Source organism: Notolabrus celidotus, chromosome 18, assembly GCF_009762535.1.
Source record: "Notolabrus celidotus isolate fNotCel1 chromosome 18, fNotCel1.pri, whole genome shotgun sequence".
NCBI lineage: Eukaryota > Metazoa > Chordata > Actinopteri > Labriformes > Labridae > Notolabrus > Notolabrus celidotus.
The window spans coordinates 14,681,773-14,706,021 of NC_048289.1; the positions used below are offsets into that span (position 1 = coordinate 14,681,773).

Here is a 24,249-nt window from a genome sequence, read left to right on the forward strand (position 1 = left end):
AAGACTTCCAACCCATAGACTACAGTTGTGCTATTTGAATAAAAACAGCTTCAAAACTAAACTTAACAAATTAAAGTTATAAAGTAATCTCATACAAAAAAGTACTTGAAGAACATTCACAACTTATGTTGAGTTTCTGTACGTCAACATAAAACTTTATTGTACTTAAATATAGTCACACAAAATGGTACAGATTTAAAGACTGCAGAAAAATAACTATACCAGAATACACAACACACTATGCATGATTTTACAAAGATTTTTGGCAAAATAGCATGCGAATAAGACACGGTTAATTAAACAAATAGCAGCTTCTTTATGTTCTATATACAAAGACTCTGATCCACACAGTTTTTCTTGCATTATCCAAAAATATGAGCTCCAGATTTCATATTTTCAGTAAATGAGATTTAAATGGAAATGTAAGAAAATGTTATAAGGAAAGCACTTCTCCTATTAGTTCTCATGTTTGACTAAGAAACACGATGACTTCTGTCCTACCCAGAATCCTGCCATCATTCTCCCTGTAAAGCAACTGTTAATCTGCTTCAGCAGCCTCAACTCCCGTGTGTCTGCGCTCTCCACTCCCTCTGTCATATCATCAACCGCATAAAACTTTATGACCCCAGCTGGATGGTCGAGGTACACCCCAATGGTGCTGCACTGAGGGATATCCCAGATTTCTGTATTGATGCCATTGAACCACACCTGGTAGTGGGATCCACCCCACCCGAGACCCCAGGACTGTTCGTTCTCTCCCAGCCCGCAGGGTCCATCACTCCCTCTCCTCCCAGCACCCTCATTGGCGACTCCGACCACCACCCATCCTGAATACGTCACCTCCCAGTATGCTCTGAAGCCCAGGATGCCTTCCTTAGAAAGAACCTTATAGAGGAGAGAAGATGATAAACTCTATCTGGAAACTAGAAAAATATTTAATGCCAGAATGTAGGACTTTAAACCTACCTGGGGGGTATGTTCATATCTCTCCGGTCTGTCCAGGACAGGACAAGTGACATCATCAGTCATTCGAGACACCTTGGTTCCGCTCTCCGTGATCCAAAGCATCTTATTGGCTGTCTTGTCATCGAAGGAAAGATTGATCCAGTCTGTTGGATGTGGAAGATTTAACAGTAGGGCATAAAAAATGCAGCTAATGATCCAAAAGAAGAAAGTTTGTGACTTTTAAAGAATGATTTTTACATTTCAGAAGATCAGTTCTGCATGTGGGCTCAGGGATGTTGGGCTCATACTCTGGGATATTTTCTGAATGAAGAGAAAAGTCAGATAGTCATAAGCTTTATGTACGTTTATAAGAAAGCACAGTTGCATAGAAAAGCAGTGGCATTGTCTTTAAAGTAGATTCAAGTTGAAGTTTCTGGAGTAAAGTGTAGTGTTTTTATATTTACTCTTTAAAATAGTTAACTTCAATTTCTAATGGTTTAATTATAATCTTACCTTTTGGTGGAGCCACATCTTTAGATTTTGCCCCTGCAAAAGTAAAACAAGTATGATTAACAGCTAAGCTGTACTAATTGTATATTTGAGTTATAATGCAGTAACATTTTACACTTTTAATGTGCTTTCCATCTTTAGGTGTAGAACTGTTCAAGCTGCCAAAGTTAATAGTAGCTGATTTGTAATTTAGAATAAGAATTTAAATCAAGATTCAAATTTTCTTCAACTTTGCATTATGTCCTAAGAGCACTCATTGTAAACCTTCTACAGAAAAACCACACAGTAATCTAAACTCACATGCATTATCTGCTGATGATTAGAAATAAACTTCACTCACCAGGTCCGCCAGCAGCAGGCAGGATTCTATTATTTGGAGCACTTGTTGGCATCTTAATCACTTATTCCTGTGTCGGGGTTTCCTGAATGTAGGCGTCTCTCAGTGGTGTTCTGCTGCAGTGATGTTTCCGGCTTCTTTATATACCCTCAGGAGAGGGGATATTGGAGGGTTTCGGTGGGGGCCCGCCAGGGCTCTCTGAGAGGACTTTTGGTGAGGTATCTAGAGATAATGAGCTCAGTGATGGGTGTGAGGTGTCGTCTGCCAATACAGGATATACTCGGCAGCGCAAATAATATAATCATCCCCTAATCTGTGTGTAGTCAAAGGCGTGTCTTGGAAATTGATACCTGGTTCAGGAATGTGGTGATCCAATACAGGAAAACAAGGGTTATGTAAGACTGTAAGGCTCCAGTATGACAGGATTATGGGTGCTTTCGAAGATGGCAATTGAGAGGATTGATGGTTAAGCGGATTTTTCAACCAGGCAGATGCTCATCTCTGTTGTTTCTATGCTTTTTTTAAATAAATTTGAGGTAAATATAAATCATAACCTTTGTTAAAAAGTTAGTATAATTCACCTTATATTGTTGACTTTGACCTTAAAATCTCTTTTTCTTTTAAGTTATGAACACTTTCTTTGACTTATGATTTTTTTTCCTTTCTGTTAAACACTTTGTAAACTACAGTCCCTCTGTTAAGACAGAGTACCTAGTTTTTTTCCCCATCAACTACATTCATTCATTAATGTAAAGTTTCACCCAAGCGGCAACCTCCGGTCTAAAAATATGAGTCCAATGCAGAAGTGTTAAAAGCTGCAGTTCATCGAGGATCCGCTTGAGGCTGGCTCCAGAAGTACTGGAAGTCACATACACATGAATGGGAAAAATACGATCTTTACAGCAGAAACAAACATGTTTACAGCCTGGTACAAAAAACGAGTGTAGTCAGGATAGCTCATTTCTCGATCAGCTCACACTGTGAGGGGGGTGAATTTTTATCTAACACGGCAATTTCGAAGATATTGAGATTATGAGACTTCCAATGAGAGACCCCGGTTGACTGCAGGAAGACTGCAGCTGTTGGCTAGGAGGCTCAAACTCCGCCTCTTTACGTCACACTGGCTCCACAGCACTACTATGGCTGCCGCTGACGATTGGCCTCAAAACAGCTCTTCAGAAACAGATGGGTGACGTCACGGATACTACGTCCATATTTTATACAGTCTATGGTTTCCCCCTAAGCACAATATTAAAATCAGTTGGCTCTATTGAAGCTTAAAAAGTGAAGTCATGACCTCGACTGTCCAGAGCAGCCACTGAACAGGGTCACAGCTCCACCTTTTTGCAAGGATTACTTATCTGTCAGCAGTGTGTGAAAGCCTGTGTCTAGTTTTTGTTCACTTTACGAGAGGAGAAGACTGTCATGCCGTTACCCTACATCCCCTCGTTTTTTTTCCTTCATAAATCCTAGCGGTCAGCCCGGCGTGGTTCCGACACCATAGTCCCCAGGTATTTGCTGTTTAGTGTGTCCGTTGCCCTGTAATCAGCGCTCCAGTAATCTGCTTTTGCAGGCAGGAACACAAGAAGGACGGGACAGCCTTGATTTAAGATTTGGCACTTGGCCCCGGGTAGTAAACACCTCAGTGGGTGAGCGTGTATCACCAGAAAGGGTTTACGACCAGCAAGATGCTCTTTCTTTTAACCTGTGCCATGTGCGTTAAAGGCATTTGTGATTGTAAATGACCGATGTGATAATGTAGGTCAGGAGCATATCTTATCCTGTTATGATGAACTGAGGAACCCACAGTCACAGCAGGAAGTGACACAAAGTGGTGTTTAGGTAACTGGGCTTGATGTATTTAAATGGTGCTTAGCGTGTGCTTAGTGTGTGTCACACATTATTATCAGATTACTTTTATTAAATGTGCATTTAATTGACATATTTTGCAATTATGATTCCAGTGCCCTGTTTGTGCATGTATGTTAAAATAAAGTGAAAGTATTTTCTTCTTCATTGTTAAATTTTAAGCAAAGTTTGTGACAATATGCGAGGCGACGTAAAACATGATGTATGAGTATAACGACATCAGGCAGACTAAGTTAAATGGATTAAGCTGAGGACATCTTGAAGTTTTTTTGTTTACATTAGTTATCCCTAGTGGCTATGTTAAATGCTTGATTCTGATTAGGGCTGAACGATTTTGAAAATTAATCTAATTGCGATTATTTTCCTTAATATTGCGATTGCGATTTAATATGCGATTATTTTTTCAAGGCCCTCTTCATGTATTTTTTAACAAACACAAGCAATAAATCAATCTGTATTATAATAAACAATATCAGATTTATTATACACAAACTGTTCTTTCTCATAGGCTGGGCTTATGTTAAGATAAAGGCAAATGAAGCATGAATTAATATGAAAGATGGTTTATTTATCTACTTGAATTACAGTTGTAAACTTACTAAATACTTTGACCTGCAGTCTTGTGATCTTTCACCACAACTACTTAACTAATTCTGCCAAACAAGTGTTTTAAGTTTGAAGCATGTTTCTATGTGAACCAGCTGACTGCGCACAGCGGAGACGTTCAGCTAGGGGCTGGGTCTCTCTTTTTCTCTGCTGCCGGACTGATTCTGACTCAGTTGCGCTCCTGACTGACACCTGACCACGTAAACATGCTATTTTTTCTCAATAAGAACCAGTAGAGAGAAACTGGACACTGTGAGTCTAAAATATGATTCTGTTCAGTTGTCCTGTTGCAGTAAATCCACATGTTGTCTGGGTCTTCACTGACTCTGCGTCTGCGGAGATTATTTACAAACCTGCTCCACATGTTGATATTCAGCGTGTTGATTATTTTGTACGCCTCAATATGATCGGTTCTTCTGCTGAGGCCATTTTTTAAAGATGTCAACAACAAAACAACAAATCAAAACTTAGCGTGACTGAAGTTGTTTTCTTCATCCCCTGCTCGCACGTGTCTCGTTCTTTGGAGATTTTTGGTGCATTACGTCCACCTACTGCATGCATGTCACGTAAGGTTGCGTCCGTGTACATGAAACTTTAGAATTTTTTTTTTTTTTTTTTTAATCGCAGCCTTTGTGATTTGAAAATTGCATTCTATTACATTGGAATGTCGGTTTGAATTCGATTAATCCTTCAGCCCTAATTCTGATTGGTTAAAACCATAGACTGTATAAAATATGGACGTAGTATCCGTGACATCACCCATCTGTTTCTGAAGCACTGTGTTGAGGCCAATCGTCAGCAGGAGCCATAATGCTGCTGTTGAGCGATTGTGACTTAAAGAGGAGGAGTTTGAGCCTCCTAGCCAACAGCTACAGTGTTCCTGCCTGTCAATCAAGTCAGCTGTGCCTCTCATTGGAAGACTCGTAATCTCAATATCTTCGAAATTGCTGCGTTAGAAAAAAATTCACCCTCCATACAGTGTATGCCGATCGAGAAATGAGCTATCCAGACTACACTCGTCCTTTGAACCAGGCTGTAAACATGTTTATTTCTGCTGTAAAGATCAACTTTTTTGAATTGGTGTGTATTTTAGCACTTCCGCATTGGACTCATATTTTTAGGCCGGAGGTTGCCGCTTGGTTAAAACATAACAATAGTGATTAATTCTCAAGAGCAACTGTGACGCCAAGGAGAACCTGACCACACACATCATATCTAATCAATGTGCAGGAATGACACTGGCACATTTCACATCTACCTGTTGACACTGTGGCAAAAATGTTGGTTTCCATCTCAAGGGCTCATAGCGACCTATCGTCCCTACAGAACTCTACGCTCCCAGTATGAAAGCCTTCTTGTTGTACCTAAAGTGCCCCACCCCCTATTATAAACAGTGTATTATTGTAAATGCTAATATTAGACCTGCTGACTTTAACTGCCATAAATATCAAGATCAGTGTATTATCATTAATTTGAAGTTCCTGCAAATAGTTTAAAATTGTACCATTATTATTGGCACTGTAACCATAAGTCTGTATAACCTGTGTTTTTAATGTTGTTGTTGTCTCTATCCATGTCTTTCTTTCTGCATCTCACTTTACCCCCTTTCCAACACTGTCGCAGCAGATGGCTGTTCAACAAGAGTCTGGTTCTGCTCGAGGTTTCTGCCTGTTAAAAATACTTTTTTTTTTTTTACATTCTTTCTAAATGCTGCAAAGTGCTCTACATATGGGGGATTAGGACAGGATGAGACAGAATCTTAAAATAGGATGGGGTTAGATCTTGATGTTTGGTCTTAATATAAATAATACACAACAAAGAGTATGCTCTAGGCCTACTGTTTTTATGAAGTGTCTTGAGATAACATTTGTTGTCAGAGAAGAGATGTTAAAGTGCGCTCATGCTGGTAGTGTGATACACTCCAGGTTAAAGCCAGGTGCTCTTAAAGAATAAAGCATGTCTGTCAATGGGAGGGAACCACAGGGGCTGTCTTTAGGCACACTCACTTTGGTCAAGGATAAGGTTTGAAAGCCTGTATGCATGTGTGTATCTATTTATGTATTCATTCATTCATGAGGTATGCCCTAGACAATTAAAGGCTTGTCCTTTACTCAAGTGAGTGCACATGAAGACGGCCACCCGTGGTGCTGTAAAAATATGGATTGATTGATTTATACATATAAAATTGATAAATAGACTCAGGTTTTTGTTTTTAAACTTTTAATGTTAAATGTAAGAAATTAGAAAAAGGAAAATTTAGCTCAATCAATGCAGCTGTAGGAGTGGTCTCAATACTTTACATCGGAGTGTTTATGAATGTGAAGACAAAGTGTTTATTGGCTGCTTATATTTTTGTGATCATCATTTCACTTTGTGTAAAAACTTACATAAGTGTACTCTTACATTGTGAAATACCTTTGCACATCTTAAACCGCACACTGGTCAGTCTGACAGCAGGAACTCTACAATGAAGATTTAAATCTTTGCAGCTGTATTCTCAGTGTGTGTGTGTGTGTGTGTGTGTGTGTGTGTGTGTGTGTGTGTGTGTGTGTGTGTGTGTGTGTGTGTGTGTGTGTGTGTGTGTGTGTGTGTGTGTGTGTGCGCGCGTGCGTGTGTTTGTGTGTTTGTGTATGTGTGGGGGTGTTGTGTTCATGTTTGCATGTGTATGCTTCCAAACACTTATCACCCCATCCACCTTCAATACATCAGTGCTGTCACTGAGCAATGTCAGGAGATCAGTGGTGGTGATATAGTAAGGAACCTGTGGGCGGGGTTTTCCTGGTAACAGGGCATCGCTCACAGACATCGAAGCATCCGTGCAACCTTTTTAAGGAAAAACATATATACAGAGGTCCAGTTACAAGCCTCCTTCTTCTCCCCCCTTCTACTATCTCACGTTCATGTCCACGCCACCGGACCTTCATCCTTCACCTTTGTCCTGCATCAAAAGTATATAAGAGAGGCCTTAAGGAGTCTCTCGGTGGGGACTCATCATACAGAGATCATACCTAGAAAGGCCAGTGACCTCAGACTAAGACAGACCACTGGAGCAGCTAAGACAGACGGAATCAAGATGCCCACCACCAACAGAATCATATCTGACACCAGGAAGACAGACAAAGGTGACATTTTGTGCAATATTCAAATTTCAGAATCAGTCATTTTAAAGCAGGAATTTTGTATTTATAGTTTTTTTTTAAGTTTTAAACAAAAACTTGACATACTTATGAACAATCAAAAGCTCATCCTCTTTTCTGTCAAATTAAATCATTGTAAATAATACTGCAATATCTGCCATTTTATCCCACTTAAAAACTCTAGTATTACTAGAGCTATGGATCTGTAATAACCTCAGTATGCGTTTGCAGCAGTGGGAGTGTTTTTTATACCCTCTGTGGTATATTCTCCAAGTGTATGGGTCATCAGGGTTTATGTATGTGTGAAAAGCGCCATATTTTACCGGCTGATTTCATGCTTGTCGTAATGAGGGGCATATAATGGTTTTACTGCCTGGGAGCAAGGGTCTGCTCGTGTCAACATTATCTGCATTGAAAAGATGGTCTTTGTATTGAACAGACTGCATGTCCAGTGTAATATTGGTCATTAGGCAAAGCTGTAGCTGATATCATCAACATATTAAAGTCTGAACTTGCTGTGGTTAAGGCTTTATGGACAATAAAACAGACTTATATGGAGCTGGGATTTAATTTGCATAAAGAGTGTTACAGCTGGTTTGCTGTTAGAATGGCTTTTTTTGTTTAGTTTCATTTTGAATCTTATTTGGTTTAATAAAAATGTTATAAGCTTTTAATTACAGGAATGCAGTTATAGAAAAAGACACAGGTGTATTTTTTTTCACTCACTAAAAATGTAAAATTTAATGAGTGGTATAAACGCAGCAAGAAGGTATAAACCCATTATCGCAATATTTATATAGATCTTTTAACCATTTGACTAATGAGCCTGTACAAGGTGGCGCCGTGGGGGTTCAGGGCCGCTTTACAGTTTAAATGTTTTGTATGGTGTCAGGTTGTAATGAGACAAGACAAAGCTGCTATTTTCATCACCTTGTGCTAAATCCAGACAGGTGGCTTAAAATTCCTACATGTTGTCAGTCAGCCTCCAGTCAACAGAGAGATAAATATCAGCTCATTTGGATGTGGCACGCATACTGAGTGCCGCAAAAATAACTGTCAGGTTTTCAAAAAATGGGGAAAATTATGACATGTTCTGGTAGAGGTTACTCTCACCTTCAGTTCTTTGCTTTAACATTCATCAAACCATTCAAAGCTGAGAACATTTGCTTTGATTGATTCCTTTAAAAGTTAGAAAGTGTGGCCTTACACGACTGCCAAGCCTCACACGTTCTTAGATGGCACTGATGTGTGAACAAATCAGGTTGTATATGTTGAGGTGATCGTTGGTAAAAATATAACACATAAAGTTATGTTAGTCGATGTTGACATCTCAATGCTGAGAGGATTAGGTGTCTCCACGTTTTGATCTCCACCCGGAGACTGCATACTTAAAAATGATAGCAAGATAGAGTGACTTACAAAGTTGGCATAAGGGCTTAAGATTGTTGTGCAAGTATTATAAATCAACAATTGTTTCCTTGAATGCTATGACTTAAATGGAAATAGAAATGCTAATAGACTAACAAGTCTCAATATGTATCAAAATTATCCCCTTTGCTATTATGTTGTGGATGTTGCATGAGTGGCGAGTTTTCTAGCTCACCATTACAATTCACCTACTTTTGACTTATGCTCATGATTTCAGTCGACTTTTCTTCATTCTCCTTGTTGCTATTTACTCCATTAAACAAATGTTGAGCCTCTCTGAACTTGTCCAACCTCCGAAAGCAGATCTCACTCTTCTCATCTGATTAACTGCCTTGAGCTTTACACACTGCCTGGGTGTGACCACAGCTAACCCCTGGAGCATGAGAAGTGTCTAGATCATTCTAACAGCCTGGCATGAATCAACCATTGGCACGCACTAGTAGATATGTTGATCTGACAGAGGCAGATGTCTTTCCAATTATAAGCATATATTTTTTTTAGGTGTGTCACCTTATCATCAGTTGAGACACGTACCGCAGCCTATACTGTAGTGTATATAACAGCCAAGTATGACACCCTTAATATAGGTCCCTGTCATGACATCACTTTTTTTTGTGTCTCATTATTTGCAGGAAAAAAATCAAAAGCTGAAAACACAGGTAAGAAAAGCCCTTTGATACAGGCTTTACAGATGTTTCGTAAGTGTGGGTAAATTTTCATACGGTTCCCCTGACCTTGTTTGACACCTGACTGATGTTGTTCTGTCACACACGCCCCAGAGAAGATCCCAGCATATGAGCCTGATATCCCTGAACCAACATGCAGAGCTGAACTCATCAAACGTAAGATTTAAGTTCTTTTAACTGTACCTTTTTTTTTAATTAAAAAAAAACCTTATCTAAAAATAAGACATTGGAAATGAGGGCCTGTGTCCATTAGTGACGTTTGTTTTGCATGGGTTGCACTTAAGCATTTTCAACACTCAGTATTTTAAGTGCTTGGCTTCAATGAATGAACACCCTTCAATGTCACTTCTCCATCACTGACCAATTCAAATCAAGAAAGGGACCTCTGATAACAAATTTGTGATATTGGAAGTCAGTACATAAGAGAAACTAACCACACTTGTTTTTTCAAGGTGCAATTTCCAGGTCTGGAGCTGCTGCTGGTGCTATGACATGATTTCTATCAATTAACTCTGTATTTTATTTGTAAAATTCCATTCAATAAAAGCAAATATGAAGCATAAGCAACACTTTAAAACAGACTTAACAGTCACAACTAGGAGAGTCAGCAGTGCTGCGGGACAACTTTTGTTCAGCAACAGAACGCGTCTGTGTGAAACACTCAGAAACGTATGTCGTGGGCACTGCCTGCACAAAACACGCAGTTAATGGACACAGGCCCTTAACGCATTGATAACTCTGAATTTATTGCAAAAACAGAAATAAAATATTTAACATAAAAAGAGACATGTTGAGCTTTTAACTTAGCTGATCACCCAGCTGTGTTAAATACTTGATTCTGATTGGTCAATCAACGCTTGACATCGGTTATTAACTTTGACTAACATGAGCAACTCCAGAGACAACCAGATAACACACCTCATGTCAAATCAATCTGTGGGAAAGAGTTGCGGCACATTTTGCTTTTGCTTGTTGACACCACACACTTTTTTGCTTTGGTATAGATTCAGTTAGCATCACATTGGTAAACAATGTGGGAAAAGACCTTAGTTTCGGTTGGCATGCCAAATCGGCAGGCCCAACAACATGGATGTTTCAAATTGGATCCTGTAGAGCAATTCTCGCAATGGCAGCGGGTGCAACTTTAGGTTACTGATCACTACAAAGAAAGTTAACTATTAATGCTTGTGATGATGGTAGTGTTAGAAGTTGTGATATTTGCATTGTTTATTCTTAAAGATGTGTCAGCCGCAGAGGAAAGCTGAATGAGGGCAAAAAACAACTTGTGTAGCTTAATGGAAATGCAAATTTAATTCAAATAATTATAGATATGCTTGCTAAGAGTTGAGCATGACTTGACTGTAAATTGAATAGTTCAGATTTATATTAAATCTGACTTAAACAGGCAGATGTGAATACATTGACATGGAATACTTACTGCCGTGAAATCACAGGGATTAATTATTTTATAACTTTAAACATTACAATTTTTTAAATCAAATCCAAAATAACAATATTTTTTGCTAACTTTTGATTATATCTCAAGTAGGTAGCCGGGTAATAAGAGGGATAATGTATGGTCAGCTGGTGGTTATGCAAAGTAGAATACCGTCAGGACCCCAATGCAAAGCTTTTATAGCTTCTTATCCACATACAACCATTGTATATATCTGGTATATGTGGCCTGGGTGTAATAACTAGTCTTTCACACAATTGTGTTGCAATAGTGGAATTATGTAGGGCACGAAGAAAATCCATTTATTAAAGCTATATTGCACTTTTTAATATTTGTTTCTTTACAATGTAATCACACATTGCACTTTCTTCTTGTACTCTGCAGGCATATTCCAAACACTATTTTATTGAATACATGCTTTTTTTCCTGTAATTTTTAGACTGGTTTGACCTCTCACTGGATGATAAAACAGCCAATAAGATGCTTTGGATCACAGAGGGTGGGGCTAAGGTGGCCAGAATGACAGATAAAGTCACCTGCCCTGTCTTGGACAGACCAGAGCGGTATGAATATGCTCCACAGGTAAAATATGAAAACTTAGATTAGTTATTTGGATGAAAATATGTTTCTCATGTGCCCATAACTTGTCAACACCATGCCATAGCAGGTGTAGTCTTGCATGTTTGGGACACCCAGTCAACTGTTTTATGGCCGAGGGCTCTCCCCGGGGTTTATTTAAATCCTGAGGCAGCTGGTTGGCATAGCAAAGCAGAGGAAGCCAAGCTACTCTAAATTCCCTGCTGTGGCAGCAACAGTAAATCACAGGTTTTGTTAGATTACCTCTGATTCATGCGGTTCTTTTCATCCTCATTCCAAAAGGTTCTCTGCAATGAGGGCATCTTGGGCTTCAGAGGCTACTGGGAGGTGGACTTCTCGGGATGGGTGGTGATTGGGGTTGTGTACGAGCGTGCAGGGAGGAGGAACAACCAAGGACCATGTGGCCTGGGGGAAAACGAGCAGTCCTGGGGTTTCGGCTGGAGCGGTTCAAGCTACCATTCATGGCACAACAGCCAAAGTATAGAGATCACAGATATCCCCAAATGCTCCAGAATTGGTGTTTACCTCGACCAGCCTGCTGGTGTCCTCAATTTCTACGCTGTGGAGGAGGGGAAAGAGGGAGAGGAGAGCACAGGGGGGAAGGAGGTGAAACTTTTGCATCAGATTAAAAGCACCTTTACGGAGAAGATGATACCAGGGTTTTGGGTGGGGACACAGTCACACTGTTTTCTTGTAAAGACAGAGGAATAAAGTCTGATTATAATAGTGTATTAAAGGTGAAACCATATTTTTGTTTTGTAGTAAAACATATTACTCAGACAGCTTTAAACTCAAGATGAATGGACAACAGCAACATGTCATCGAAACACTATCATAATGAAGGTTGCCTAACCCTTTGCACACTACCCTTTAAAATGTTCTCAGGTAGATTTCAGTTAAAGGCACGGAGTATGAGATTAGTTGGAGTTCACCTTTTGCCCCCCACTCTTTTAGACTTTCCTGAACCCACCGGACCACTCAAGGCTTGTAGTAATATATTTCTTATATATTTGTATTCCTCCATTGTTTTTATTTGATAAGAATATAGATGGTGACCTAGTTTGGTATGGATGTATAAAGAATGTTACATTTGTGTGAATAAATACCAATCAGACTTTTGTCGCTGTTTGTTTAGCAGATTGCCATCAAACAGCATGTTTTCACATCCTTAAATTGGACTTGTAGCATCACTAACAACATAGCAGATGCAATTTCTCATTATTGCCAAAAACAGAAACAAAAACATGTCGCCCTACTTTTGCACATTTGTGGCTTCTTAGCTACAACAGTCCGAGTCCACCTTTGTGTTTGTGTGTGTCAGGTGTCTTATGATTAAATCCTTGCAGTGTTCAACTCGAGAGAAACAGTAGATATTTTGTGTTAGAAGAAGTTCCTAACCCTAACTCTAGTTTCCATAACATTTCCTTTTTTTTAACTAAACACTGCAGAAGCAGGTGCTAAGTGATTTCCTGCACAGTGTAGGTTTAATGCTAATTTCTGAAAGATGCAGTTGTCGTTTTCTCATCCAGCGCCGTCATTGTGTTGATAAGGTAGTTGCGTTTATTTGTACCGCACTGTTTTTTTTATAGCAGCGAGAGCAACTTCACCTTTTGACCGACAAAAGAATGGTGTTAAGTAAGTTGCACGAGGGTCCTCTGCTACAAAAGTCCAGTTGAGATGTCAATGGGTAAGTAGACCAGGAGACGATGACTAAAGGGTCAAACACATCAAACTTGATACAGCATTTGCGGGATCACCACCCAGTGTTACACGGCCAAGTAAAGGTAATAAATAAGACTGTGTGACATCACATTAGTGGCAAGTTACTTCATGAAACATTGAGTTGGTAGAGAAATAGTTACAGGGTTCGTACGGGTGAAATCCTTGAAAATGCTTGCATTTTAATGTTGTGTTTTCAAGGTTTGAAAATTGCTTGAATTTGCTTGAAATTGTAATCATATATATTTCACAATTAACAGCAATCTGACTCAACAGATCGATTAAATGGAGAGAAATAAAATAGTCATATGTAAAAAAAAAAAAAAATCACTCTCCCTGATGGGCTTGCGTGTGTGACATGCTGGTCTGTTGTCAAGTGTGACGTGACGTCGCCCCCAAGAGGACAGTGAGTAGACCAACATGCCAGGAGGTTCAATGAACTTTGGCTGGAAAACAATAAATATAAAATATGGAAAAGACGCAGGAGCAAACCCACGCGTTGCCTGCTGCAAAAAAGAGATCAGACCTACCACTATGGGAGAGTCGGCACTCTACAGTCATATGAAAGGTAAGTTTACAGGTATACTAGCTTCCATGTTAGCCCTACACGTTAATTAGCCTGTTATTTTTTTATGCTAACTGCCTGTTTATGCTACATGCTAGCATGTGTGATGTAGAAGCACTGCGCCATATAACGTGTAGGTGGTGTGATGATTCCAAGCAGCCGTACCGCTGTCACCCGCGGAGTGTTTGTAGCTCTGGGCAGGTTATTACTTGACCGCAGTCTCGTCTAAAAATACTGTGTCGTGCCTGAGCCGGTGGCCGCGAAGTGGGAGGTTCTCCAGCTGGATACGAAGGCACGACGCGGTCTTTCTTATTGAAACCCGATTCTACCACATTATGCAATTTACAACTGCTTACAGTACTTGAAAAGTTTGCAAATTGACATTAAAAGTCCTTGAAAAGTTCTTGAATTTGACCATGAAAAAAGTCTATGAACCCTGTAGTTATAAATGTGTCAGTTACAAGCAATGGCGTCTTGGGAAAGTGGACTGTCAATACAAAGTAAATGAAGTTTACAGAAGGGAACCCTAGGCATTGTGGGTTAATTTACCTGGTTCAGACACCATGGGATTTAATGGTTACCCACATTAGTTAACTGTCCCCTCTATTATTAAATACTTAAAACAACATAATTAAAAAATATATTTATTATTTAGTACAGAATAATTTTAATTAAGGCTTTATTCCCATTGTAAAAGGCAGCAAAAGACATTGATAAGACAAAATCTCATCTGCTGCATCTCCTGACATCATTGTCCTGCTTGTGCTTGACATTGGGCTTCTATTCTGGTGCTGCCATAAGACAAGGACACATTATTGGCTTCCTCTTTTCAACTTTGACTTCAACTCAGAAAAATTCCTTCTTCAACCCCCCCTCAAAAACAAAAAAATAATAAATCATGCCTGAGCCCAGAGACCTTGCTTGCCCCCATGCATACTTTCTCTGGTTCAATTTGGTGCTCCCTCCGCCTGCGGACAAAGTGTTACTGCTAATCTATTTGCTGGTTTTGTCCTGTACATGTGGAAAAAAAAAAAAAAAATCCAAAAAACCATTTGAATAATCGTTGAATAGATGCCAATGATTATGGAATAGTATTTTGGCTTGAAATGCCCATCCCTAGTAATTCCTTGTTAAAGAGACTTTTTTGGCAGCGTGGGGATATTCTCCTCATTTGACACCTTCCCCGTGACAGCTATGGCAGGGCTAATTATAACTTGTTTGCTTTTGTAGGTCAAGAGGAAACATTGGTACATATTCATTTCAGTCTGTTTTATTACCGCCTAAAAACTACGCACAGTAGCTTTAATTAGCAAAAGGTGGCTGGCTTCCAGTATTCACAGATTATTAAATTGAGTCTGAAAGACTGAAAACATCAGTATAAACTGAGCCACAGATGATCCTTTACCCACACGATACAACTAGAGCCGACAGAGGCATAGTTTGGCATAGTTTGGCATAATTTGGCATAGTTTGTCTGGTATGAGTGAGGTGTCCTTGTGGTTCTGCTTCCATCTGCACAGCTTGTCTTGACACCATTGACAAAACCAGTTTCTCAATCCTACTTCCAGTCATGCCCGTGATGTTCCTTGCTTTTCTCATCACTCCTAATGTTTCAGGGGTGTCAGATTCCTGCTCTCACCTCACTTCTATACATAAGTAAAAGTCAAGTGCATAAACTCCTTTAATCCCCTGCTGAGCCCTCGTTCCACTGACCTCTACACCCCTCAAAACCCCCACCCCCTTTCCCTCTGAGGACACTATAAAAGTCGAGGGGGATCTTTGAACCTTTACTTTGGAAGATTTTGAGTATTCTAAAGAATCTGGACGTGGACTAAAGCCTCAAGATGCCACTTAAAACCAATTCTGCAGTCATTCCCACTGAGACCAACAAACCAGGCAAGTGTTAACATGATGTAGAATCTTGTTTTGATGCTCTATTGCTATTTTAAATGACATGTTTCACAGAACTGTTCATTACAGTTAGGGAATTGTATATTTGCTTTGACAGCATCTGCTTTGTGTGCTTCAGCTATACGAATCAGATCCTCCTGAACTTCTTGTGTTTTAGGTTTTTGCCACTGCCTGCTCTCATTCAGCTGGTGGTAGAAGCCTTCTTTTTAAAATGTAACTTTGGATTTTTTTTAAATTTAGCATTAGCGGTTTACAAGGATGCAAAATGTATCTTATAAAGTAAAAAAATCAAGGCAAGGGTGTCATAATTAAGTGAGACATCGAATAAAAAACAGCCACAGGTTTACACCTTTAAAAGATAAATGTAGAGATCACAACTTAAAGACAACCACGTTATAACGATTCAAAAACTCAAGTGAAAACAGAGAAGAAGACACTGACTATAAGCTGAAATTTTAGAAACACGATACAATTAGTAGTTCTTTTTTTCCCCATCAAACATTTTCTTTGCACATCCTCATCCAGTTTAGTGTCAACTTTACTGTTGTTCATGTGTTGTGTGATGTCGCGTGTGAAATAGGAAACGTCTCTTCAAATCGATGTTATTTAACCTTTGGACTGTCCTTTTTCAGGACAGAAAAGGAGATCAAGTAAGAATGGGGAGACAATTCAAGGTAATGGACTTGCATTGACATTTTTATACTCTTTGCTGTACTCAGTAGGTTTGTGTTAAAGCCCATATTCTTTCCTTACCAAGTTCCTGTTTATGTGCCAAACATCCCGGAGCCGACATGCAGAGCTGATCTCATCCCACGTACGAGTCATTTTTTAATTAAAAATTTAAATTAATTAAAATTAATTAACATTCTTCTGTATGCACTAAAAACTATGGTTCTTCACTTCTCTTCTGTAGACTGGATGAAGTTGTCTTTTGATGCTAAAACTGCCAACAAGATGTTGTGGATAACTGACAGCGGGTATAAGGTGTGTCGCAGGACTGAGGAGGTTTGCCCCGTACTGGACAGACCAGAGAGATACGAGTACTCTCCACAAGTAAGTCAGAAAACAACGTGAATGGGACTGGCTGCTAAAAAAGAAAGCTTGGTTATTATCTTATTTTTTCATTTATTTCAGGTGCTTTGTGCAGAGGGTATCTGGAAAATTAGGGCTTACTGGGAGGTGGAGTACACAGGCTGGGTGGCAATAGGAGCCACCTACGAAAGAGCAGGGCGCAGGGCGAGCTGTGGGCCCAGCGGGCTCGGAGAAAATGAAGAGTCCTGGGCTCTGTGCTGGTCGGGCACACGTTACCAGCTCTGGTTCAACGGCGTATATCAAGACATAATGGACTGCCCATACAGCTCCACTATTGGAGTATACATCGACCAGCCTGCAAAGATAATTAACTTTTATGCAGTATGCGGTGAGGGGGAAGAGAGAGAAGCCAAACTGCTGTATAAAGTTACGACCACCTCTGATCAAAAGATTCTGCCAGGTTTCTGGATGGGAATTCAATCTTCATGCACATTACTGAAAACACCTGAGTGAATAGCTAAAGCAAAAAATTCTGATGATCATTTAAACATGACTATTAATTCTGTTTGAGTAAATTGCAAAGTTGTAATAGTTTCTTAGAAATATTTTCCCATTGTTGTATATTTTATGGCCCAACACTCCTTCACTGTATTCTGTGAATGTTGTCCTGCAGCATCAGATTGAATGTTTATTAACTGATTGTGATATTTATTTGACTTGTGACTTTATAAAGCCTGAAATAAAGACTGTATTAACCACTACTCATTATTAACCAAAATATTCTTTCTTCAGGTCAAGTTCATAATCAACCCCTGTAATAATTTGATCATATATTTTCAGTTTTGCACCCCACTGTGCAAAATCCACAAAGTTTCATTTTCAAATTTTCTAAATATTTTGTTTGAAAGTTTGAACTTGTACTAGGGATATAAGGACACACTCAACCCATGATTCGATTTGAATCCCAATTTTTGGTTCATGATACAATTCACTCATGATTCTCAAAATTTAAATAACTACTATTTTATTTCAATTCTCAGATATGAACAGTGGCAATATTTTTTTTTCTCTTATATTTCTTTGTAAACAAAGTAATCCTTTTTCATTTTTAAGGTGTGTTGTAACTCAAATAAAACCACTGCACACTTTTTTTTAGTACCTTGCAAAAGAACTAAATGACCGCACAAAAATACCTTGTTGGAAAATTTCAGAACAATTATAGAGAAATGGAAGGCAAATGATTCCTAAATGAAAGTATTAAATATTAAAACAAATAAGGTAAATCTCTTAAAATGAGGGATTTAAATTTCAAGTATTCTCCTTGATCGATCTTTGGAAACGTTAACCATCAATTATCATTTAATCATTAAAAAAACGTAAACGTTTTCAATATAAAAAATAATGCCAAATGCGTTATTTCCCCCTAAATCAAATTTCCCTTCATGACACAATGTATATTACTGCAGTATTAAACAGCTATGGATCATATTGAGGAGTTCAAAATGTTAAACACGCTGAATATCAACGTAAGGAGCAGGCTCATAAATCATTTATATGTCATATGTGAAGACTCAGACTTCAACATGTGGATTTACTGCAACAGGACAACTGAACAGAATCATATTTCAGACTCTGTGTCCAGTTTTCCATCTACTCGTTCTTATTGAGAAAAATAAGCATGTGAACGCGGTCATGTGTCAGCCGGGAGAGCAACCGAGTCATAATCAGTCCAGCAGTGGAGAAAAAAAGTGCTCGCGGAGACCTGTCACTCAGCCGCAGCCCCCAGCTGAGCGTCTCCACTGTGCGCTGATTCTGAAACATGCAGATAGCGCCTTCAACTGTTTAAAAATAATATCCTGATACAAATTATGTTGAATCGATTTTTTAAAATATTTTTCGATACATCCTTACATCCCTACCTCATTCCTTCTCAGTCTGTTTTAGTTTGTTTTTAACATTCCCTGGCAGGTCAAGGCAGAGGTGTCCCGAGGATATGGTTGCACACACAGGGTAGAAAGGTCACAGCATCAATCCTCCTCTACACTTTTTTGGCTGAGTGAAGCAGAGGGAGTGAGAATCACCCCCAACTAAGTCAGTCAGTTCACTTTGATATGCGAGAGGCTCCGGCCTGGAGATCACTTTCCTGCTTTGACAGGTGGGCCTCAACTTCAGCCGCCTTCACACCTAAAGCATGAGCTTTAGAGGAACTATAAGCAGGGTGGACAGACAAATACAGTTACACATTCAGACGTCCAATGAACGACACAACTAGCACCAAAAGAAGCCCCTGCAAGGGATCCTACAAGTTAGTCTGCCAGAACATGTAGCTACTTTTACAAGTGAAATAACATTTTTATGCCGATGATTTCTGTATTTTTCCAAATTTCCAGTGATGTCTGAATAAATAGAACTTCATCCAAGCTTTTATTGGATTTGATTTGATGGACTGTATTCTAAAAACACAAGAGATCACATACATAGAGACATTTTTATGCTCAATTTGTAATTTGATTTTCATTGACCTGTTAGCAGAAAGACTGAAACAATATCATATTGCTAGTGTGGAAACAATGTGACAATCTAGGGAGGGTAACCTCTGGTGTTGAACGTACAGTGCAGAGGATCATCACCTGGATCTGCAGCTTCCCTTTATAGCTTTTATAGTTAGTGTGAGGTCATTGTTTAGCTGTCTGACTGGTGTGTGAATAAGGGCCTGTGTACATTAACACAATTTTTGCGTATGCTTGCAGTGCCTATTCCTATACAAAACCAACCTGGTTGGGCATTTTCAGCAACAATGGTGGAGGACTGAATGGAGGAGAAACTAACCACACTTGATTTTATCAGACACAGTGGCTATGTTTACATGATACTTTTAATTCCTCTTTAATTCAGAATAAAAATTAAATCCTCTTTAAAAAATTTAAAATGACCTTGTAAACACCTAATTCCGAATGAAAATGACCATTCTGAATTAAACTTAAATCCGAAGTAAGTGGCTGGTTTATTCTGATTTTAAATCCCAATTGAATAATTCCTGGATCATGTATACGTTCATTCCGCTTTGAATTAATTCTGGTCGTTCTGCGCATGCTCGTACCCTTGTCCTGTCACGATGACGCAGATATTCCGTGTTGGTGGGCACATATTCCAGGATGGCTGCCCGAAGCAAGCGTTGGACTGGAGCCGAGACTATTAAGTATACTCCTCAGCTGACGAAAGTGAAGCAGTAAGTTTGTGTCGAGCTGCTTAATCAAAACTATAATCAAACTCAAATCAAAAGTTGTACTTATTGTGTGGTCTTCCATGTTGTAACCGGAAATAAAAGAAGCAGGAACTGGAGTCTGTTTTCTTCCGAGACGTAAATACATCACACCCACCCTTGTCCAATCAGAACCCTTCCCAACCCCCAGACCTTAAGCGGAATTGAATAAAGACTATTAAACGTGTTTTCCATTTTAACCTCAATTCGGAATTACTATTTCCATGTAAATGCGAAGGAGAATACTTTAATTCCAAATTATGTAATTCTGAATAATTAATTCCGAATTAAAAAACATCATGTAACCGTGGCCTGTGTTCTTTTTTATTAACTCTGACTCATTACGGTGACCTTGAGTGCTCTGAAAGGCTCCTTTAAATAAAACGTATTATTATTATTACTTTTTGTTCGAGGGTACAATTTCCAGGTCTAGATCTGCTGCTAATGCTACAACATGATTCCTAAACAAAGTGTGAATCTATAAATGTTCTGAAATGTATGTTTTTGTAGATAAAACTATAATTAATAATTGTGACAGACTAGAGGTCATGTTTGTATCACTTTCACATGTGGGGGTTAATATGTTATGATAAATTTCATAAAAGTAAATGAGGTATTTAAATCTAAGATTGTTCTTAAAAAGATCTAGTCAGATTAATCAGGCCGATTCACAGCGTATTGACATAATCGATATTGGCCAATGCCTGCAGACAGTATTTGTTTATTAGTTACAATAAACAAATAATGTCTGCAGACACTGCAGGCAGCCTTTCCAGTGTGGCTGCTTTCCAGCAATATTAGTCCCCCTTGATTTAATTTGGCCATTTTGCTTTCAGTAGAGCTCAGGGGCTGTGGAATTGTGGGAAGCACTAAATATCACTAGTGTTACATGAGCAAAAACAATAAGACTTTTATACCTTTTATTTCTAGAGCTTTTTAAATTTGAATATGGACAGAAATCCAGCAGTCCATTATGGCAATATTTTACAGAGCTAACACCATTTATTTAAGAAAATGTTCATTTAAGTTCAGCAGTTTTGCTTCTCATTTGTTATCATTATTATTAAATTAGCATAATTTATTTTTGACAAGTTCTGGCCTCTCCCCTTTTTGCTGCGTCCTCTGAGCCAGGTCCTAACAATATAAAAAGGCCAAACAGTATTTGGTTTTATGAGTTTATTTATTGAGTACTTGAAATGCATAGTAGGGTAGCATGGTATTGCTGAAAAAACATGCATGAGCGCCGCTGATTCATGACCATATAATTGGACTGATTCAAAACCGGTCCTCAGCACATGGTTTATGTTTTGCACTATGTCAACTCATGTCTCACTCAGCGGTAAGAAAACACCAAAGCATTATCATAGTGAAAGTTAAAAACACAAACAAACATGGAATGTACAGAACGGCAGGACGGGATTTTATTGGTTTCATATTTAGGCTCCCAAAGGCAGGGATTGGTTGGTGTTTTCCCAGGTTTATTCTGGCTGTAGATAGCAGCTTTTTTTCACTCTTTTTTAAGAACACATTATGTATTGATTGCCATCGGGACATAAAGATAATTTTAACCAGTATAAGAAAAAGTGTATCTAAATCTGACTACCAACCCCAGCTTTAACTACACTTGTTTCAGGCCTCTACCAGTAACTGTGACAACGGGCCCTCATGATGTGAAAAAGATACGTGCCATGAAATTGATCAATATTGCCATATCAACAAGAAGTGCAGTTTATTTTTCCACTAAATTGGTAGGAATGAATCTGAGGTAAGGTTAGTAAATAGCGACTGTGAGCTTCATCTGATTTGTTTTATACTGGATGTTTCACGACTATTTCCCCCCCATTAAAAATAGACTTTTCCACCTCATAGACAGCCACATAATGTGTGTACAGAAGGGATTTATACGTCATATTTTTTTAATATTTGCTCTTAAGATAGGAAAAAAACAAGATACAGTTATGTAACTTCATGTATTTATGACTGCTGCAGTACACCTAAGTATGATTTATGCAGTGGTATTTGCGATGAGTAGGGTATAAGTGATGATTTACAGTCAGTGATCTCTACAGTTAAACCTATCTGACAAGTACAAACATCCATCTGCACCAAAGAAAATACAAGCGGAGCCCAGAATAAGCTCCAGCATAGAGCACCCTACATGTTTGAGTTTGGATGCTGGGCATGTGAGTGAGTTGTAACTCGAAGCTGGCGTCATGAGCAACATGGTACATGCTATATACGTGATACATAGCATGACATATAGGCTGCAGGAGGAGTCCCCCATGCTGTGTGCTCTGCTGTGCACGAAATATGAAATAATCTTAATAAAAACATAAATTTAAGAAGTTTTACTGCAAAACAGGTTAGTTTCCGGTGTTTTGGAATTTTCAGCACCATGTGAACACTTGTGCAGCAGCTTGATAAATTGTATTCAGCTGGTGCTAAATTACATCTACTCCATAATTTTATTCCCATCTGGTCAAACACCCTCATATCAATGGCATGCACACTCATTCATTCACACTGTATTGGTCCCCACAGGTCTACTGTCATGTAGCTTCTGGCTCTCATTCAGTCTGTCCACAGTCAGACACAGTATGGTGGGAGCATCACTTACATGTCGCTCTATACTCTCTGGCAGTATTTAGATGAATAACTCACACACATGGACACATGCATGTAAATAAGTACACACCAAGCATCACTCATCCTCACTGTGCCAGCCCTTAACATAGTTATAATAGATACCAATCTATGACATATGTGGTGCACACGGTCCATGACATTTGGATACAGGGTCATGGTCTGTTTATGGTTTCATGATGTCTTTGTTTTTGGGTTTTGACACCATCGACCAGCGCCAGTGCACTTCAAACTGAAAGAAGGGGACTATATTTACTCTGAGAGCTGACAGGATCCTTTCAAAGGGTGACTTGATTGAATTTTACCAGCTGGTCTGTCTGCTTTAGGTAATTTAACCTTTATTTTTCACCATTAGTATAAAGGTCTGCTAATACACATCAAGACAGTGAATTTTTAATGCTATAATTAACTCACATTTTGCTACTGCATCTCCAAGATTTAAACTACAGGTTTGTTACACCTACAACACAAATCATTGAACGTTTTTAACAACAAATATTACTGCTTACTAGTAAGAATAACAGTACCTGCTAATAAATCCAAAAGTTAACTGATTTTTGTAACTAAAGTAGAGGCAGAGCTAACCTGCAAATAGTTTTTGTTGATTTCAAATTAAACTGTATGTTTAACCTTCCTGTTATGTTGCGGGTCAAATTGACCCTTTGAAAGTCTATTTTAGGTAACATATGCGTTCCAAACCAGCTAAATGCAGCATAAAGATCTGGGCAGCATATCACAGAAGAGGTGTTGTGTTAATTTATTAACATCACTTCATTAAAATAAAAAAAATTCAAAATGTAAAAAAAAATTAACAAAAATCTATGTCATGTAAAACTATTGTATTTATATTTAGGGCTTTGCAATGTACATTAAAAAAAGTTTTAACATTAATTTTAATGAAAAACGAGTGAGTTATCCTCATTGAACCATGATCTGTGAGAATTAAAAACACCAACGGGCCAAATCTTGATTTAAATGGTTAGTAAAGGAGATAAAAATTAGATTTAAAAAAATCTGATTGGGATTTTTTGGGGGGTTCTGACACTTTTGGATAATTGAATATGCTTTGGGTCAAATTGACCCAGGAACATTATTGCTGTTCCAGAGAAACGAACATAACAGGAGGGTTAATAGATGTCAGATATATAAAGCACAAGTTTTTTAAGCTGTGGTTTACAACCTACATCTGGAGAAAGCAGACTGTGCATTTGCAAGGTCCTGTCTGTGTGGGGTTGCTATCAAATAAAACATAGTTTAACTCTGCTGCAGTGCAGAAAAAAATGTGTATTTATTGTACATATAAAAGCCTTATATCAAATTACTCTGCAGTGTCACATGAAATGTTAAAATTAATTCATCCTCGACCAAAAATCCATTGATGATAAATTATAATGAGCATTTCAACAATGTATGTATTTAAACTTGTAATACTTTAAGTACATTTTTTTTAAACAAATGTTCTCTTAAAAAGATATGAGCATTCTTTGTCATCTTTAAAAGGCCCATGCCACATCATTACTGAAGACAACAGCACCCTCTGCTGGTA

The 24,249-nt window shown here is 38.6% G+C and overlaps 3 protein-coding genes across 4 annotated transcripts in view; 2 read left to right on the forward strand and 1 right to left on the reverse strand.

Annotated features, from left to right (window-relative positions):
• mybpc2b (myosin binding protein Cb) overlaps positions 1-24,249 on the reverse strand; it is a 76,492-nt gene that overhangs the window by 48,593 nt on the left and 3,650 nt on the right. Inside the window, exon 2 of the mRNA XM_034707230.1 lies at positions 11,815-12,130. The gene's annotated coding sequence lies outside the window, so the exon portion shown is untranslated. The remainder of the gene's footprint in view (positions 1-11,814; positions 12,131-24,249) is intronic.
• LOC117830505 (stonustoxin subunit beta-like) lies at positions 7,220-12,678 on the forward strand. Its single transcript, XM_034708647.1, has 5 exons — positions 7,220-7,389; positions 9,465-9,491; positions 9,612-9,674; positions 11,414-11,556; positions 11,854-12,678. Exons 1-5 carry the CDS (start codon positions 7,341-7,343, stop codon positions 12,280-12,282), a joined length of 711 nt encoding a protein of 236 aa, XP_034564538.1. The 5' UTR covers positions 7,220-7,340; the 3' UTR covers positions 12,283-12,678.
• LOC117829642 (stonustoxin subunit beta-like) lies at positions 13,776-17,537 on the forward strand. 2 transcript variants are annotated; one of them, XM_034707241.1, is made up of 5 exons: positions 13,776-13,858; positions 16,399-16,440; positions 16,524-16,580; positions 16,680-16,819; positions 16,901-17,537. In XM_034707241.1, exons 1-5 carry the CDS (start codon positions 13,825-13,827, stop codon positions 17,309-17,311), a joined length of 684 nt encoding a protein of 227 aa, XP_034563132.1. In that variant the 5' UTR covers positions 13,776-13,824; the 3' UTR covers positions 17,312-17,537. The 2 variants fall into 2 exon arrangements, with proteins under 2 accessions (XP_034563132.1, XP_034563131.1); XM_034707240.1 differs by lacking the exon at positions 13,776-13,858 and adding an exon at positions 15,018-15,751.